This window comes from Alnus glutinosa, chromosome 3 (assembly GCF_958979055.1).
Source record: "Alnus glutinosa chromosome 3, dhAlnGlut1.1, whole genome shotgun sequence".
NCBI lineage: Eukaryota > Viridiplantae > Streptophyta > Magnoliopsida > Fagales > Betulaceae > Alnus > Alnus glutinosa.
The window spans coordinates 2,291,095-2,308,999 of record NC_084888.1 but is presented as its reverse complement, the minus strand read 5'-3'; the positions used below and the strand labels follow the sequence as shown (position 1 = coordinate 2,308,999).

The following is a 17,905-nucleotide window of genomic DNA, read 5'->3' as shown; positions in this document are numbered from 1 at the left end:
ATATTAGTTTATAAAAAACTTGTAATAAAAACTGGAATACCCCTACCATCACTCTTTTATTAATGTAATAACTTAACGCCCTGATTCAACTTGAAGGAAATTTGTGTCATTATGACACATTCATTAGTCTACGAAGCCAAGCAAAGCCCTTCTCAATTATGAATTATGCATTGAGACATGCCTACACACACTTTCATTCTTAAGTGTACATTTCCTGTTGCACTAAAAATCACCATTAAATTTAAGATGAATTATTATTAAATTTTAAATTAAATGGTAATTTTTAATGTCACATCAAAAATGTGTAGTATAACATTTGTTGCATCTATCAGTTTGCATGCACTTCCTACATACATGACCTCAAGTTTATGCCAGTCAAAGGATGGGCTCGTCCTCTATCTAACATTAATATGAAAATATCACGGAAACCATCCATCTAATGCTCCAATTTTACTAGATCTAATGGCCCATATTGACCATCATAACCACACTTTCCTTTTAGAACATGTAGAGACGTTTTCTTCAATGTACAATCAAGATCTTATTAGTGCTAAAATTCTTCTATCATGGAAACCGGTTCTTATAATATGTTGACATGGTTGGGCTATAATCAGAACACTTTACTACACATGAAAAAGGTAAGAGTTCAAACTAGTCGATAGGTGATGGTGGCTTCTCAGAACATATTACCAATCTATGTCATTACTAAGGTTCTTCTTGTATTCAGTTTAAGCAGACTTTTTTTTTTTTTGATAGAGAATCCCAAGCCAATATCATAGAAGAAGCATAAACCTATCATTTCCTCCAGCCTCGCTTTCCTTCAGGAAGGGCCAACCCTAACTCTTTGCGTTGTTCTTCATCTGGCTGCAAGCTCCCTGGAATTGCACCAAATATTTTTCGTGATGCTTCAAACCCAGAAGCCACATAATGCATATATGCTGCTGCATCCTCCATGCTCCTCCCCAAATTCAAAGAAGTGGACATAAAGGTCTTTGGATTTGGAGGAATTTTTGACAGTTTCTTTGCAGGTGCCTGGTCCAGCTCAGTAGCCTTCAGAAACCGTTCTGTGGCTGCCTCCCATGACAACACATGCCTCTGTGCATTGGTCAGCTGGGCAGGTTCTTCAGCTAATGCCTTGCGTGTGGCTTCCACAAACCCATTGCTGTCCTCATAAGTCCAGCAATTTGGGAACTGCTTGAAGAATTCGTTTGAGGGATGATTGGCACATACAACAATTTTGCCCATTGCCAGTGCTTCAGCTGTGGTGGTACAAACCACATCTGTGGTGCTTGGATTCAGAAACACTTTATAACTGAAAGAGAAACAAGAAGAAGAAAAAATATTTAGTATGGAGCAACAACAACCGTGTTGACAGACTCTAAGGAAGAAATCTCATCTGGGATTGCTGTTGCAGACCATATCAGTGGTGTTGGACTCAGAAATACTTACATTACCGAAAAAGAAACAAGAAAAATAGAATTTGATCCAATCATGTTAACTCCATCTCTAAGTAAGAAATCCTTTAGACTCGGTCTATTTAGAATTGTCCTATGCAACTAGAGTTCCACATGTTATTAGCTTAAAACCACAAGACCAGTTTCATGCATAATTTAACAAGCCACCACATTGAAACCTGAAGAATGCAGGTACCAACTGCTCAGCAGCAGATAAAGAAATACATCAAGGTTCATGAAATTCCTATAACTTAAATAACCAAGTAATCTACATATTTAATCTCTCAATTCAAACCCACCCCAACCCCCCCCACCACCACCACCACCACACAAAGGGAGGATCAGAATCTCTACTAGAGAATAGAGATGAATAGCACATTTTTAGCATAAGAAAAACCATATCGAGACATGGTTATAAAAAAACAAAACAGAGTGCCGCTAGAAGAAATATGACCAAGTGGATTATCACAAATCAGTCAAGTGATTGGACAGGATTTATTCTTCTGTCGTTGCAAGCAACAGAATGGAATTCATGCAATTATTAGCCCAATAATTCTTTGTCAGGGCCAGGGGCTTTCGGTTATTATTATTATTATATTTGGGGGCGGGGGGGGGGGGGGGGGGGGGGGGGCAGATCATAGACTTGTTGACACGTCTTGCTGATAAGGCCACCAGCAACCTCCAAGCTATCTGATGCATGGCATTATTTATTGACCAAACCTCACACTTTTCCCTTTTTACATTAGGGATAAAACTAACAACAAACTTCGTGTCATAAAAGGTTTGGACATATACGGAAAAGGCTTACTCATGGAACAGAGGATCAGCATGATCACGCCCAGGGTGAACTCTAACAACTAGTTCCAACTCTTTAGCAGCTTCCTGAACTTGATCAGAGTCCTCACCATTTCCATATAAATCAACCTCGAGCCCAGCTAGTTCCTTTTGGTGATCATGAAGAAGTCTTAATAGCTCCTTGTAGCCTTTGCTCCATACCATTTTCCCAATGAAGTAGGCACCTTTCGTGAAGGCTCGTTGCCCATTTTGTTGTTGCTCTGTCTTTTTTTTTCCTATCTCAAGGAACTTGGGATTGACTCCATGAACGTTGCAGATGATTGACTTGGAATAATCCTGTGTGGCAGCAGATAATCTGATAACCTGCAATCCAGCACAAATACGATCTGGTGAGCAAGCAATTCTTCCAATATAATAATGACACATTTTGGGAATAGGCAAATTCAACTTTCCTCAAAATACTCCACTTTCCGATAATACATTTTTAGCATGTACAAAACAGTAAAGAAATTAGTAATTATAAAGGTTTCTTCTCCACATTATCATTACTATTTATAAATCTTGGATTAGTTGGAGTCACACACTCACAGTACACCTAGATTTATTCCACAGACAAATAATCCTAAATGCCTCATAATCCCCAAAAAACATGCACTCAAAACTTTAACATCAAGAAAGCAACTACATTCAACTCCCAATGTATAGAATTAATGGCCTTCAGATCTATACTAAAGACAGATTTTAAATGCCTAATCTCCCCATAACATTCTAGCACAACAAAAATTGATGGCCTATAATAGATCTTCTCTCTCAAGTGGTGCATCAGCATATCAATACCCTGAAAATTAGACTACCCTAACTTGTTTTGCAAGGCATCATTGTTTTGATGCCAAGGAATGATTAATTAGGTAATTAACCCCACCTGGCTCATAAGGGTGGTTTGGATATTAGTGATCAAGCTGGGTCGGGGATTTCAAACCTACCTTTGGGGTAATGAATATTCGTTTTCACTAATGAGTATCATGTATGCAAACTTCTTATATATATAGATTAATCTATTATATGCTGTTCATGCAGGCCCCTAATCATATGGGTTAGAAAATAAATAACTAATTCAACCAAAATAGTGTAGCAGGCAGCCATGGAAGGAAACCAAGGCGCAACAGCAGTCAGCATAGGTGTCTCCTGCAGACTATTTTAAAAAACTTCAAGTAGAAAAGTCAAACTTAGAGCTCCGGGATTTTGGTAAGCATAGTTATTAGCTAAGTATTTAATGTTTTGTGGTGAAGGTTTGCTAATTTACGTAAAAAGTAGCTAGAAAGTTCTTTGCTGTGAAAGAGCTTAAGGGTGAAGAAAGCCAGTTGCTTTTAGCTAGCAGCTGATACTTTTTGGGGAAAAATCAAATTTAGTCCTTAAGTTTTTATGCGATCTCAATTTAATCCTAGAGTTTTCAACAGACAAATGATTTGACCTACATTTGAATATCCATCCGACATCATCACCTATGAATTTGATATGTACTGATGCCACTATAAAACAACCATCTTGACTTCCATATTTTATAGAAATATCACTTCATGTTAAGGTGTCGAAAAATAAACATTGGAATAACCAAATGTTGGATACTGGTAGTCCACATGAAAACAAAAAGATAAATGCTACACTTCCCAATTTTTTTCTCCAAAAGATGGTTCCCACGTGATGTGCCACCATCCCATAAGATGGTGAAACATTTCTCAAAACAATAGATCTCATGGAATGATGACACATCACTTGAGAACCAACTTTTGGAGAAAAAATTTGGGAAGTGTAGCATTTCTCAGAGGAAAATGCTAGACACAAAAACAATTCCTTGCGCTATTTTGCCTAATACAATATAAAGTCAAAATGCCAAATAACAATAAACAAAGAAAATTGAAAATATTTAAACATCCAAAAATAGAAATTTAAATCATGAAAACTCAGTTACAAGAAACAAACCTTGTGGCAGTAAATATTAACAACCCAGCTATTTCCGTATTTAAGAAGAAATGCTTTCATTCGTCCATTCTTCTCTCTCTTCACATATTCCAAATAATTGGTGTGAATAATTCCTATAACCAGGCGGAATTTAACCTTCCATCTGTTCCCGTGATGATACCATGTAAGATGCTCAGGCTCCTCAAGAACAGCAATATCTGCCTCTTCATCAGGAATGATTTCAGAAATATCTCCAACAGGAAGAATGCTCCTTTTATCTATTGAAAACTGCACCCAAATTGATGTCATGGATTAGAATTGTTCTCTAAAACTGAAAATAAGAATGGAAATGGCAATAAGACCCTGTTCTTAATATTGTGCCCAATGTTGAGTCTAATACAGGAACAGAGAAGTCTGCACAGAGCCAAGGCAAATGGTTTAACCTCAATGGCCATTAGGGTTAACTTAATCCCAAATCCCAATAAAATCGGAATTAAGGCTTTGTTATAGTTGAGTTAAGCATTATGCTTGAATTAGACAAGTGGGCCAAGGGGAATAAGATGGCATAAGCACTTCATCATTCATGAAGTTTCAAAGGGATGATAAAAAAACTTTTGCTTGCTAGCCTACACATAAAGGACAAAAGCCTCCCTACTTGAGCAAATAACTAGTTATTCAACTCTCCTTTTCGAACATGTTCAACCCACTTCCAAAAGTGATTAATTTGGGTGCATGAGTGTGCATTGAGGATAGTATAAAATTACATAAATGATTACCTTCCCAGGATAAAAACGTATACTGAAACAAGATCTGAATCCAGCCCTCTCCTCAAGCCACTGATGGACATATTTCTCCTGCTCAGATGGTGAGCTAAACGTGATGTTGTTGGGATGTACTAATTCTTGATCTTTCAAAGATAACCACGGAATCACCAAAGTGACTTTTCTCTCCCCATCTTTTGAAAGATAGGCTGCACGAAACAGAGGGTTGACAGCAGTTCCAGTCATCCATGGAAGGCTGGCAGTTGTAAAAATCGCAATATGCTGCTTTTTATCCATTCAGTAATCAGGTTCAACTTCGAAATCTAACCATCTCCATAGGCACTCTCACAACTTGAATCATACTACTTAGAAAGTTAAGTAAGCACAACTTTCAAGAGCCACAAATTATTGTCCTCAACTGCATAATGGATGAAAGTAAACTATCACGCAAAATATCTAATTGTCATACAAATTCACAACAAAATTATGAACGAAGCAGCCCAATAAGGAATCGAACATAACTTGTGCTAACTAAAGAGAGAGAAACCGTCACATAGATTAAACAGCATTCTCATATTCCTCAAATGTTTGGTGATGTTCATTAAGCTGTATAGGGCCTAATTCAATTATCTCAGAAAACTTTTTTTTGATAAGTAAATGAAATTTTATAAAAAGCGTAAGGCGCCCCTCTAAGTACACTGGAAGTATACACAATGAAACACCTAAGAAGGCAAAGAAAAACGAACAAGAAAATCAGAGAAACTAATAGACACGAGTGACAAAAAAGCCTCCGTCCAAAGATACAACATAAGAAAAAACGAAGCAACAATATCCTCCATGGAATTCTCCAAGTCTTCAAAACACCTAATATTTCTCTCCTTCCAAACACACCAAAGAATGCAAATAGGCACCATCTTCCAAACTACAGCACTCCTTGACCTATCTGCCTTCCACCAACAAGCAAATAAATCTACAACTCTCCTAGGCATAACCCAAGACAGACCAAACCGAGAAAAGACATGATTCCACAAATTAGAAGCCACATCACAATGAAGAAGAAGGTGGTCTACAGTTTCCCCATCTCTTTTACACAAATAGCATCTATCCACAATGATGATCTTTCGCTTCCTGAGATTATCCGTTGTAAGAATCTTTCCAAGGGCTGCCGACCACGCGAAGAAAGCCGCCCTCGGAGGAGCCTGAGTCCTCCACACACTCTTCCAAGAGAAATGACTACCCTCACAACCGGCCAAAGAGCTGAAATAGGACTTCACCTTGAACACCTCTTTCTTAGAAGGGACCCACCTAAGCCTATCAGCACGATCTCTACTCACCGTGGCTAAATGCAACACATGATAGAAAGATGCAAATACACCCACTTTCCAGTCATGCGCCTCTCTAACAAAGCTCACATTCCATTGGATAGATCCGCCCAAAACCTCCATATTATCCGCAACAGAAGCATCCTTCATCCGAGCAATACCAAACAGAATAGGAAAAGCTTCCTTCAACACCCTATCCCCGCACCACAGATCATGCCAAAATTTTGTTCTAGCCCCATCCCCCACTTCCAATCTAAAGAGACCAGAGAACCTCCCCCACCATTTCCTGATATTCTTCCACAACCCCACCCCATGAGCACCTATAGGCTCGCGGGAACACCACCCACGCCACAAACTACCAAACTTGGCGTCCACCGCAACTCTCCCCTTAGGGTCAATTACTTATAAAAAAAAAAAAAAAAAAAAAAAACAAAAGTAACAATTGCCCATCAATATTTATTAACAGATATATACATTTAAGAAAAGGGTTTCTTACAGAGGGAAAATTTCAAGTTCGTTTTGCATTTTCTCCAGCAAACGGAAAAGACTTTAAATAAATTCTTCAAACAGTGAATTTTCTTCTTTCTTATAGTAAAATCAACACCCCAAATGATTGTTTCATATTACATTGTAAACAAAATTACACTCTAAAAGTAAACAATTGAGCTTAACTTTTCTATAGGTGGTGCAAATAGGAGTAAATGATGAGCCAATCTAGATTGCTTCTAAAAAAGGTGGAGAAATGCTAGAAGTACTAAATCTTTTAATAAAGATGGGTAGTAAGATGATGTAGAGCTTATTCATTGGAGATAATCAAAACAATTAATAAAAAGAAATGCTACGGGCACCAATGAATAAGCTCCACATCATCTTAGTACCCATCTCTTAGTAAAAGATTTAGTACCTCTAGGATTTCTCAAAAAGGTGTTTATGCGTGTGCTGAGACTTGGGAGGCTATGAGGGAGAAAAATCAGGAAGTGGGGTGGAGGAATGTCTAGTCTTCTATAGCCATTGCACGACACACTTTTATTACTTGGCTTGCTGTTATAGATTGTCTTGGAACAGGGGAGAGGATGTAAAAATAGGGATATCGTGGAGATGTGCTTTGTGGTTTCTGCCTGCAATGCATTGAAGGTAGAGGCCATTTATTTTTCCAACGTGCTTTTAGCAAAAGAATATGGCAGGTTATCTTGCAAACTTGTCTAGTAGATGATGTTCTTATTTGTTGGGATGATGTGTTGAGATGGGGTTTGAAAGAATGGATGAAGAATTTGAAGTCCACTTTATGCAGACTTGGCTGGTATGCTACAATCTATAATATCTGGAAGCAACGAAACAAAGGTAGTTGCTCGAATTAAATGGGAGGTTAGGGCAAAGGTTATTGCAACTGGAAAATTTAAAAGGACTCGGGAAAATATAGCTCTTTGTGATAGTTGGGGTATACATGTATAAATCTTGTTTTGATTTGAGTGTATAGTTTGTTTGTAGTCTGTTGGTGTTATAGGCATGTATAGTTGATTCTTTGTTGTTGTTTAGGCTTGTATAGTTGCTGAGTGTTTTTCTGCAGAAGTGTGGCTTGCAGCATGTCTGCATTTGTTCCGGTCTTTACTGGAGTGATATTGTAAAGTTGGTTCTTTGTTAGTAAAACATTTTCATTCATCGAAAAAAAAAAAAAAAAAAAAAAAACTTTTCTATATTCTCCAATAAATCGACCGTATATTCTCTATCCAAATAGCATTAAAACTGCTAACTTGCACATAGAAAATTTCCCATATTTAGTCAATCACATCAAATTTACTAAAAAATTCACTCCAAATCCATCCTAACTAAAACCCAAGAACCCAAAATTCACCAAATATTCAAAAACTAAATATAAAATTGTGTAACCGAACCGGCCAACTGACCCAAATAAACCAAGAACGCATTAAAACGAAAAGGAAAACAAGATTCTTCTCAATAACCAGATGTTGCAGAAATCATAAAAAACAAAAGGAAATACCGTAATTTCAGAGCTCCAGTATCGCACGCCGTACAAGAACGATAACGTTAAGCAATTTAGGATCAGACATAATTGTAAATACAACAATCCAAACAGCAAAGTAAAATTGAAATTTAAAAATAAATAAATTGTACCTTAAATTATTTAGGGAAAACATAGGCGAGAGAGATTTGGTGGAAAAACAAGGCGGAGAGAGAGGGGTAAGAGAGAAAATGAAGGAATATTGGAAACGTGCGAGAAGCGGAGAAGGAAGGAGAATACGCCTTTTTTCACACGTTACTACGCCGTCGAAGGCAACATTTTTCAGAGAACGATGAGACGGCGTCGTATAACATGCATTCTGCCGAATAACATGTGTCGGTGATGGCGATTGGTGACTTCCCTGGCTTCCACTGATTGGACGAAACAGTTGGATGTGGGCCGTAGGATGATTGGGTTAGGGGTGTTTACATGGGTCCACACGATTGTTTTTTTCTTAATAGGTCCACAAAAAAATAGAAGGTCATTTATTTTATTTTTTATTTTTATTTTTTTTTGAACAAATAGCATGTGCTATTTAGGATCTCAATGCCCGAAGGCTACATCGTGAGCAATGAGAAACAAATCCCCCCACAAGCTTTTAAGTCAGAAGGATCTGACTTAAAAAACAATTACATATATAGAATCTCAAATTTCACTAAAATTGCAATCAGCTCCTAAAAAAAAAAATTCTAGTAAAACTTGAGCCACACATAAGCAACTGTACCTAGAAACAAGAAAATACACAAACACAACTAGCAGAAAATACAATCCAAAAACGCCAGAAGGGGAGCACTGTCTTCGCCGGAGACCGGCGCGTGTACAACACGCGCCTCCCCCGAAAACACTAGCCGACAGATTAGCCACCCAGAGCCCCGACCGTCGCCTTTGCTCAGCGAAAAAACGCCGGAACGAGACACCATGCGCCGGTAGAAGAGAGAACTTCACTGGCGCGTGACAATCACGCGCCGGTCACCAGTGATCCCGACAACCGGAAACAGCAGCGGCGGAACAAGAAAGCGCCGGTGAACTCATTTGGGCGACGCGTGTCTCTAGAAAGCCGATGGATAGCCGAGATCTAGCGTAAAAATTTGAGCGCAGCTGATACACACCACAAAATCATTTTCCCATTTTATTTTTATTTTTATCTTTGACAAGCAGCAGCATCTTTTATTTTCTTTTTCGCAAACGGCAGCACCATAAATCATTCTTGATACTCCAGTCAAGAAAAGGGGTCGTCTGAAAAACGACAATTTTTTTGGGACAGTCTAAAGGAAGAGTTGCCTTGAACAACACATACTGCAACAGCAAGTAAACTTGAGAACTACAACAAGGAGTACTAGTAATGATTGAACCGGAGCTGCCAAAAAGAAACATCATCGCAATGTTCAGCGAATGAAATGCCCAACAAATGAGGCATTGTGGACACTGCATTTGGATCTTGAGGTCTCCATAAGCAAAACGAGAGTGCTATCTATGGAGATCCAATGAACGCATCTATATATGCAGCTAGATCTTGAGATCTCCATAGGCCAAAATAGGATATCATCTATGGAGATCTAGTAGGGAATAAGAGGGGGGAAGTCGTGGATCTATTGCAGGAACCATAAAAAGGGCAATGATGCGTGCAACATATGTGGGGGCAAGGTGGCTTGTAGTGTGCATATGCGGGGTAGAGGGCAGCGACGAGTGCAATGGATGCCAGTGAAGGTTAAAAGGATTGCGCTTGGGTGGATGAGGGAAGGGAAGCGTGATAGACCTAGCTAATCAGGGGCGGAACTACCAGGCCTAATGTTTTTCCTAAAAAAAATAAAATAAAATAAAAAATAATTAAAATTAAAATTTTACTCCTAAATTTTTTATTTTTTTTTCAATTTAGTTGGAATAAAAAAGAGAGGAAAATAAAAATGAAAATGAAAATGAAGAATAAAAAAATGAGAGGGAGGAGCAGTGATACCATCCCCTGCCCCCATTTTCATTAAAATGGAGATGTGACATCAGAAGTTGTTTTGATTAAAAAAATTATTTTCTTTAAAAACAAGCCGGTTGGAGGATGGTAAAAAATGATTTCCCGAGAGAGAGTAGGCCTCCTGATTTTTGGTCGGCACGCACAGAGAGAAGACAAAGCACTCATAAGGAGGAGAAAAAAAATAATTTGAGAGAACGAAAAAGGAGAGACGTGTTCTCTCGAATTAGTTTCTCTAGCATTTTTATTTATTTATTTATTCTTCTTTATTTTTTTTATTTTTTTTTTAATTTTTTAATTTTTGGGTATATATAAGTAAGAGGGGACCAATTGTGGAGACCATATTGAAAATTAATATCCTAAGGGGCCTAGATGGTAAGGCCTAGGCACTCCTTCATACAGGTTCAATTGTAGAGACCCTACCTGGGAATAACCATAGAATCCCCTATCCTCTGAGAAACCAATGTCCTAAGGGGCCTAACAGTCTTATGTGAGTTCAATCGTAACTTGACATAAAGCCTATTAGGATTACAAGAAACCAATGTCCTGAGGGGCCTAGACTGTAAGGGGCCTCAGAGTTGTAGACACTCCCTCATATTGGTTCAATTATAGCTTGACATCGAGCCTCATAAGGGTTCTAGTTATGTTGGGTTTGTTTGTCAAGCAACATTATAGACATGTACTTTTTTTTCTTTTTTTCTTTTTTTATATTTTCTACTACTAATTAATATCAAAGCATTCCCACTTTTTATATCACATTAATAATTTTTTATTATTATCCAAACAAAAAAATTCACTACAATACAAAACTTTTTCACCTTTTTATACAAATTCTTTTTATTTTATATCACATCATCATTTTTTATTAATTTCAAAACTAACAACCCCACTACTCTGTTCTGTTCTGCACATGTCCAGCTCTTACATCACTTAGCCAGTCGCCTAAGGCTCCTAGTGGACATTGGAAGAAGGCTCCAAAATAATAACCTTATAATTAAGGTCTCTTAAAAAAAAAAAAAAAATTGTCTAAGACCTCAATTATGGTTAAAAAAACAATATTTTATAATTAAAGCCCAAATTACGAAAAAAAATATCAATAATTAAATGCGCAATATATTGAGAGTTTAGATGGAGAAATAGAGAAAGATGGGAAGTCAAAGAGATGAAAATGTCTTAATTATAGTAAAAATATCAGCTAATCCTCTCTAATTAAGGCCTCAATTATAATTAAAAAAATAATTTTCAATTGGAAGACATAAATAACTCAATACACAAAATATTGAGACTTTGCAGGCATAAAGAGAGAAAAATGAAAAATCACATAGATAAAATAAGACCAAAATTATAGAAAAATGTTCATCATATCTCTCTAATTAAGGACCTAATTATGGTTAAATTATTTAATTTCAATAAATTAAATTCATTAGAAGATAGTTTGCAACCAAAAAAAGGTCATAATCTTGAAAGTGTTATCAATCATGATATTTATTCAATGGTTCGGATTTATTTTCAGAAGCCACATATTTTAAAGAGATTTTACAAATAGATTTAAGTAGTCAAATCGACGTATTAAATTATATAAAAATATTAGATTATTTTTCAAATGCGTGTATCTTTTATAATTTTTTTTATTACCAACACTTGTTATAATTGCTTATGCATAAAGAAGTTTTTTCAAAATTAAAATTGATAAAATCCTACATAAAATCCATAATGTCACAAAAAGGATAAGTGAATTAGCCGTATTATCAATTGAAAATGAGAGGTTAAAAAAACTTACATATCACTATTTTTTTAATATTTAAATATAATAAAAAAGCTCACTTAAATTTATTGCTTTAAACCTTAAAATTGATTGAGCCGACCCTGTTAAATCAGGCGGTGCGTTGCCCTTTAATTAGATCCCAAGACACAATCCACACCAAACTTTCACCACGGGACCACCACCCTCGTTGCTCTCTAGCATTTTTTCTTTTAATAGAATGAAACCACCCTAAAAGATTGAGAATTGATACACTTATATATTCTATACATATGTTGTATATTTACATATAATTAAGTTTCAAATCTATTTTTAAATTTGTAAGGCTCAATATGAGTACCATAAATCTGAAAGTAGATTTAAAAATGAGATGTACAAAAAATATATATGAGATATAAAAATATCATTTATCTAAAAGATTTATGTGTATGTGTCCATAAAAATATATGTACGTAGAATTAGACCAGATCCATTGTGGTCTATAATAAAAAAAAGGAGAAATTTTTTTTTTTTTTTTTAATTTTCATTCATATTTTGTTTTTCATTTCTGTATAAAAAATATGTAAAAAAATTTGTAAATTTATCATTAAATAATTTAAATTTATGGACTCACATATATGAGTCCTACAAATTTAATTATGAATTTAAAAAAGAGATTGACCAAAAAAAAAAATGTGCACACTGAACACCATCTAAAAAATATAAATGTCAGACATCTCAATATTTTTTTTAAAATTTGGTTCCAATATGATGTATCACAATCCTATAAGATTGTAACATATTTTTCAAAATAATAGATTTCATGAGATTATGACACATCATATTAGAATCAAATTTTTTTTAAAAAAGTATTGAATTAAGGCTCCCCAACAAAAAGGAAGGAAGAACTGTACAGGAAAGTTTTTACTGACAAACCACGTGTAAGAAATATAGCCCTCGGCACCGTCCAAGTATTAACAGTCTAGCATTCCTCCAACGAAAACCGTCGTACAAGGGATCTATATAAAAAGCTAAGCTGCTCTGGAAGTATAAAAGTGGAGAATCCTCAAAAGTTATGGACCGGTAGCTCAGCTTTTAGAGCTTGCATTTTTGCCCTAGTTTCAACAAAAATCACAGCGAAAGCCCAAATCTCAGGTAAATGCTCTAATCAATTTCGCAAAGAAATTTCCACAAATGTTTCTGATATTCGAACAATTTCCAGCTAAAGTTCCAAGCATTTGTTTGTTTGTTTAAATTTATTTATTTATTTCGGGTCGGATTTTGTTGATGGAAGCTGTGAATGTAGATCTTCTTTTGTGTTTCTTTCATCTTCTCGGGAATCAGATGGGGCTTTACCTGGAAGTTCTTTTGTTGATTCAGACTTCTATCAAATTTAAATATTTCATGAGTTAATAGGGGTTATATGTACGGTTGAGCCCTTAAATCTCATCTGAATCTTGATCGACTAGAATTTTCATAATTTGATGGTCTGATTTCTGATGAAAAATAACTTCAACTAAGCAACTGATTGGGCACATCATTGGCTGTGTTGGTTGTCAAAAAACATCTCGCTTAAAGGAAGACGTGTATTGTGTAGGATATGTGGCGTTATTAGGAATATAGGTTTTAGTGATGAATTCTTATGTCTCTTTAATTTTTAGTTTTCAGCTCGAAGAAATGTTGATGGGTCATGCGGATGGTCTATCAGAACTGGGGTCATCGAAGGGTCGACTACTTAGTGATCCTGAATCCGAGTTAGACGATGATGATGCTGCAGATTGTTCTGAGCAGATACTGTACTCAGCCTCCTTTGAAGAACTTGCAAGCAATTGCGTTAAATATGAAACGGTTATATGGCTTTCTATATCGCTATTGCTGGTTCTAGCTTGGGGAGTGGGCATCATAATGCTTCTGTATCTGCCCATTAAAAGATATGTGCTTCAGAAGGATATTTCCTCACGCAAACTGTATGTTACCCCTAGTGAGATAGTCTACAAGGTATACCACTTGTTTGGATTTTTCTCTTGCTATTTATAAAAAGCACTGTGTATCTAATTATTCATTGCTCTTTGTGAAGGTCTCAAGGCCTTCGTTTGTACCCTTTTGGGGCACTGCGACAATTGATAAGCATGTGCCACTTTCCATGGTGATTGATATCATTATTGAACAAGGTACTGATGCAGGACTTTTCAGATGCTTTTCGTGTTATGATTATGAAATAATTATTCTGGGTTATATAGTTATTGGTTGTGTGCCCATGCAATGTATCTGGTTTCAAGGGTTAGTAGTTATGAGTTGCTAAACTGTAGTCGAGAGTAAATGTGGCCGTAGCAGAAGTCATGACTTAATATTCTAAGTTTTTTGGATGCACGTCTTGTAAGATGGCTAAAGGGAGTGAATGGTGCTGTTCTTTTTCTTTTTTTTCTTTTTTTTTTTTATTTTTTTTATTTTTAAGTAATTGGCCCCAAGGGGAGGGGGAAATTAGTATTAAGATTTTTATATTCCCCCCCTCTCTCTCTCTCTCTCTCACCCCCCCCCCCCCCCCCCCCCCCCCTGAAAATGACACACACAAAAAAAAAAAGTAAAGAAAAAGGAATGTTAGGGCAGGAACTTGAGTTAGGAAAGCCGAATTACTCATTTGTCCTCTGATTTTTAAGTTTCCTTTTCAATTCATAGCTATCTACATTAGCTTCTTGATCATGTGAACTCGTATGACTTTGATTCAATATTGTTTTGGGTGCGTAAATTTTCCAAGTCAAATACTTCATTAAAAAAGACAAAGACATATGGCATTTTTGTGTTCTGTTCTCAATAGGTTGCTTGCAGTCAGTGTACGGAATCCATACCTTTAGAGTTGAAAGTATAGCACATGGAAAAGCTGCACCTGTAGATGAACTACAGATTCAGGGGGTTTCTAACCCTGGACTTCTGAGAAAGGTAAATTAAGCTTTTCTTCTCTTGGTATCCTAGTGTCAGATTATAATCAAAAGGAGGAGCCAGTTATCAAATTAAAACTTATCTTGAGTTGCATGTCTTGTAGGTCATCATAACAGAAGCTTCAAAGATTATACAAGATGTTGGTAGAAGTTGGAGGCCTATGGTTCTAACTGCTGAAGGCGAAAACACGGGTCGTATGGGATCATTGACTGAGGGACCAACTGCTTTGAGATCACCAATAAAAAATCTGAAGGTAGTGATAAAAATCTGTTACTAATACTCTTTAGAACTTTTGGATGCTACCAATAATTTTGTAAAGCACAGTTTGTTTTAGACTAGCATGAAACTCAGTTAGGTTTGTGGCAGTTTATAAACAAACCCCAGATGGAGCCAGTTTAAATTGGCTGAAGTTACCTTGCAAGCCATGGAGGCATGAAGCTTTCTAAGATCTCATAGAAAAGCTTATTTTCAATTCCTTTCTTTTTGTGTTCTTGCCCCTATTCTGGTTGGAGAAAGGAACATATCATGGGCCATCCCAGAAATTGTAGCTTGGTAGTTGGGATAGACGGATGCAGATCAGGTTTTATGCTCTTTATGGTGAAGGGTCTGGTATTTAGAGCTTGAGGGTCTCAGGAAACGTTCTTTTAATCCAATATGAGATCTTAATGCAATTCTCCCTTGTTCTGATAGTGACTTTGAAAATTTTGGTCATGTTTGCTAAGTGTGTTTTGAAAAGTGTTCTTTGTGTTTTGATTTGAAAAGAGTTTTTGATGTGATGGAAGTTGAGAAGTGTTTTTGATGGGGTTCACATTTGAAAGTGTTGTTTGTAAGGTACACGTACGATAATTGTTTGGTAAATTTTTTTAGTGTTTTCAAAGAAACAAACATTAAAAATACTTATTTTTATTAAACATGTGTTTTTTTTTTTTTCAGGTTTGGAGGCCACTTCTTACTTGTAAATATATTTTTAAAAAGAAGTGGTCGCCCAATGCAAGCACCCCCAACAAAGAGGGGGTGGCCGCGCTGTAGGAGGTGGCTGCACACAGCCACCTCTAACTTGTCGGGGCTGTGTGGCCATCCACTATCTAATTGAGGTGGCCGCTCGACCACTTTGTCCTGTTGGCAATTTTGCTAAAGCAAAGGAAAACAAAAGATAGGCAATTTTGGTATCTGGACTCTTTTTTTTTAAGTTCCTGATAAAGGAATAAGTGAACTAAATTTAGCCGTGCACATGTATTAGTTTATATTTAATAAATGATATTCAGTTACTTGGAAAAACCAAGGATTAGAAAACACAGGACAACAAAGTCATCAGATTTTTCGAAAAGGTTCCAACAAATAAAGAATAATGATGAAACAAAATAATAACATCCGTCTTTACAAACTAATGGTTGATTTCCTTGTTTTTCTTTCTGCTAATCAGTCATCAATTTAGAATAGGTGACACTGTTATCACATAGCAGGATTTTTGCTTGTTTGTGTGTTTTTTTTCTTTTTTTTTCTTGTATTATTTCCTGTATAAGAAATGCTATATTGAAAATATTATCATCTATCTGGTGAGTGTTTTGTTCTTATGTAGATTCTTGCAATATTAAAATTATACTTATGCAGATGACAAATTCACCGCGCCATGCTTCATCGGAACGCAGAGGCATAGTAACTGGGGAATTGCTGCTAAATAAACTTGAAGAAGTAAATAAATCAGTAAAGGTGAATATCTTTCTCTTGTTTCTTTAGGGAGTAAGAAAAACATAGTCGCTTTGCTTGTTTTCCTTCAGAACGGATACCACTTTTTGAAACTCAGAAAACCTTAGGAAAATGTAAAGAAGTAACATAAAGATGCATTTTAAAGGAATAGTCTATGATAGATCTCCATCTCATAAGAGATTGTGAAATGTGTAGTGGCTATCATAGATTATCCAGATTTCGGAATTCAATGCTGAACAAGCATTAGTTGCTTTTCATCTTGTTTTCAAACACAAATCACCTTCCAAATTTTTGAAACATTTAGCCATATCTCTCAACTTCTAGCTGATTCAGTTATTTTTTTAGATAAAATTAATTCTTGAACTATTATTATTTTTCCTGGTCTTATAACTATATATTGATTTATGCAACTCTCAGCATACTTATCTTTCTTAACTTAATGACTAGAAACTCGAGTTGCTCGTCGAGAAGTCCCGTGCCTCCCCTGAAAGCAGTTGAATCGTTATCAAGTTTTGTCCTTATTTTGAAGTCCCAATTTATGGCAATAGGCAATTTGGAGGCGGAAGTACATCTTGTTATTTTGTCTATAGCTAAAAAGAATAGGAAAATAGTAAAAACCATAACTAAGCTAATTACCTATCCAGTTGCCTCGTTACTTCCATGTGTACATAATATGGATAGGAAATCTGAGCAGTTGCAAAGGGAATGTTTGGTAATGTGTTTTGAAAGTATTTTTCTGTTCGAAAAAAATGTTCTGACGACGGGACATAGAAATGAAAATTGTTTATTGTGTTTTAAGGAATACGTTGTGTTTCCAATTGTTTGTTAATAATGCATGTCTTGAGAACAGAAAATACATACAAACAAATATGGTTGATTGCCTGATTGAGACTGCGTTTAAGACCTCAAAAAGAGCTTTTAAAGCTCTTTGGAAAAAAAAACTGTCCAGACTTTCTTCGAAATACTTTTTCTCCTAAAATAATGCTGAAACCTTCGTTTCGGGAAAAGCTCTTCGAAGCAAAATTCTGGAAGCAATTTTTTTTTTTTATATAGATACGAGCAGGAAGGAAACAACAAACATTGCAAAGCAATGGCATAAAAATACAACATTTAACGATCTAAAGTAACAGGAACACTACGAATAGGATCGAAACCAACCAACACTCACAAGCTGAGTAGTAGGGGAAGAAAGGATTGTTGTTGGAGTGTGAATGCTGCTTGAACTAAATCGAGCGGCGATTCAATG

General features: G+C 36.1%; 2 protein-coding genes across 3 annotated transcripts; one reads left to right on the top strand and one right to left on the bottom strand.

Annotated features, from left to right (window-relative positions):
• Positions 1 to 472: 472 nt before the first annotated feature.
• LOC133863455 (digalactosyldiacylglycerol synthase 2, chloroplastic) lies at positions 473 to 8,620 on the bottom strand. Its single transcript, XM_062299384.1, has 5 exons — positions 8,425 to 8,620; positions 4,985 to 5,387; positions 4,230 to 4,496; positions 2,263 to 2,612; positions 473 to 1,312 (listed from the first exon to the last, which is right to left on the bottom strand). The coding sequence occupies exons 2-5, from the start codon at positions 5,264 to 5,266 to the stop codon at positions 796 to 798; spliced, it is 1,416 nt and encodes a 471-aa protein (XP_062155368.1). The 5' UTR covers positions 5,267 to 5,387; positions 8,425 to 8,620; the 3' UTR covers positions 473 to 795.
• Positions 8,621 to 13,010: 4,390 nt separating this feature from the next.
• On the top strand, positions 13,011 to 17,457 carry LOC133863589 (uncharacterized). 2 transcript variants are annotated; one of them, XM_062299601.1, is made up of 7 exons: positions 13,011 to 13,170; positions 13,677 to 14,013; positions 14,093 to 14,186; positions 14,831 to 14,952; positions 15,056 to 15,205; positions 16,564 to 16,662; positions 17,107 to 17,457. In XM_062299601.1, the coding sequence occupies exons 2-7, from the start codon at positions 13,693 to 13,695 to the stop codon at positions 17,155 to 17,157; spliced, it is 837 nt and encodes a 278-aa protein (XP_062155585.1). In that variant the 5' UTR covers positions 13,011 to 13,170; positions 13,677 to 13,692; the 3' UTR covers positions 17,158 to 17,457. The 2 variants fall into 2 exon arrangements, with proteins under 2 accessions (XP_062155585.1, XP_062155586.1); XM_062299602.1 differs by having other exon boundaries at positions 13,015 to 13,170; positions 13,684 to 14,013.
• The last annotated feature ends 448 nt before the right edge of the window (positions 17,458 to 17,905 follow it).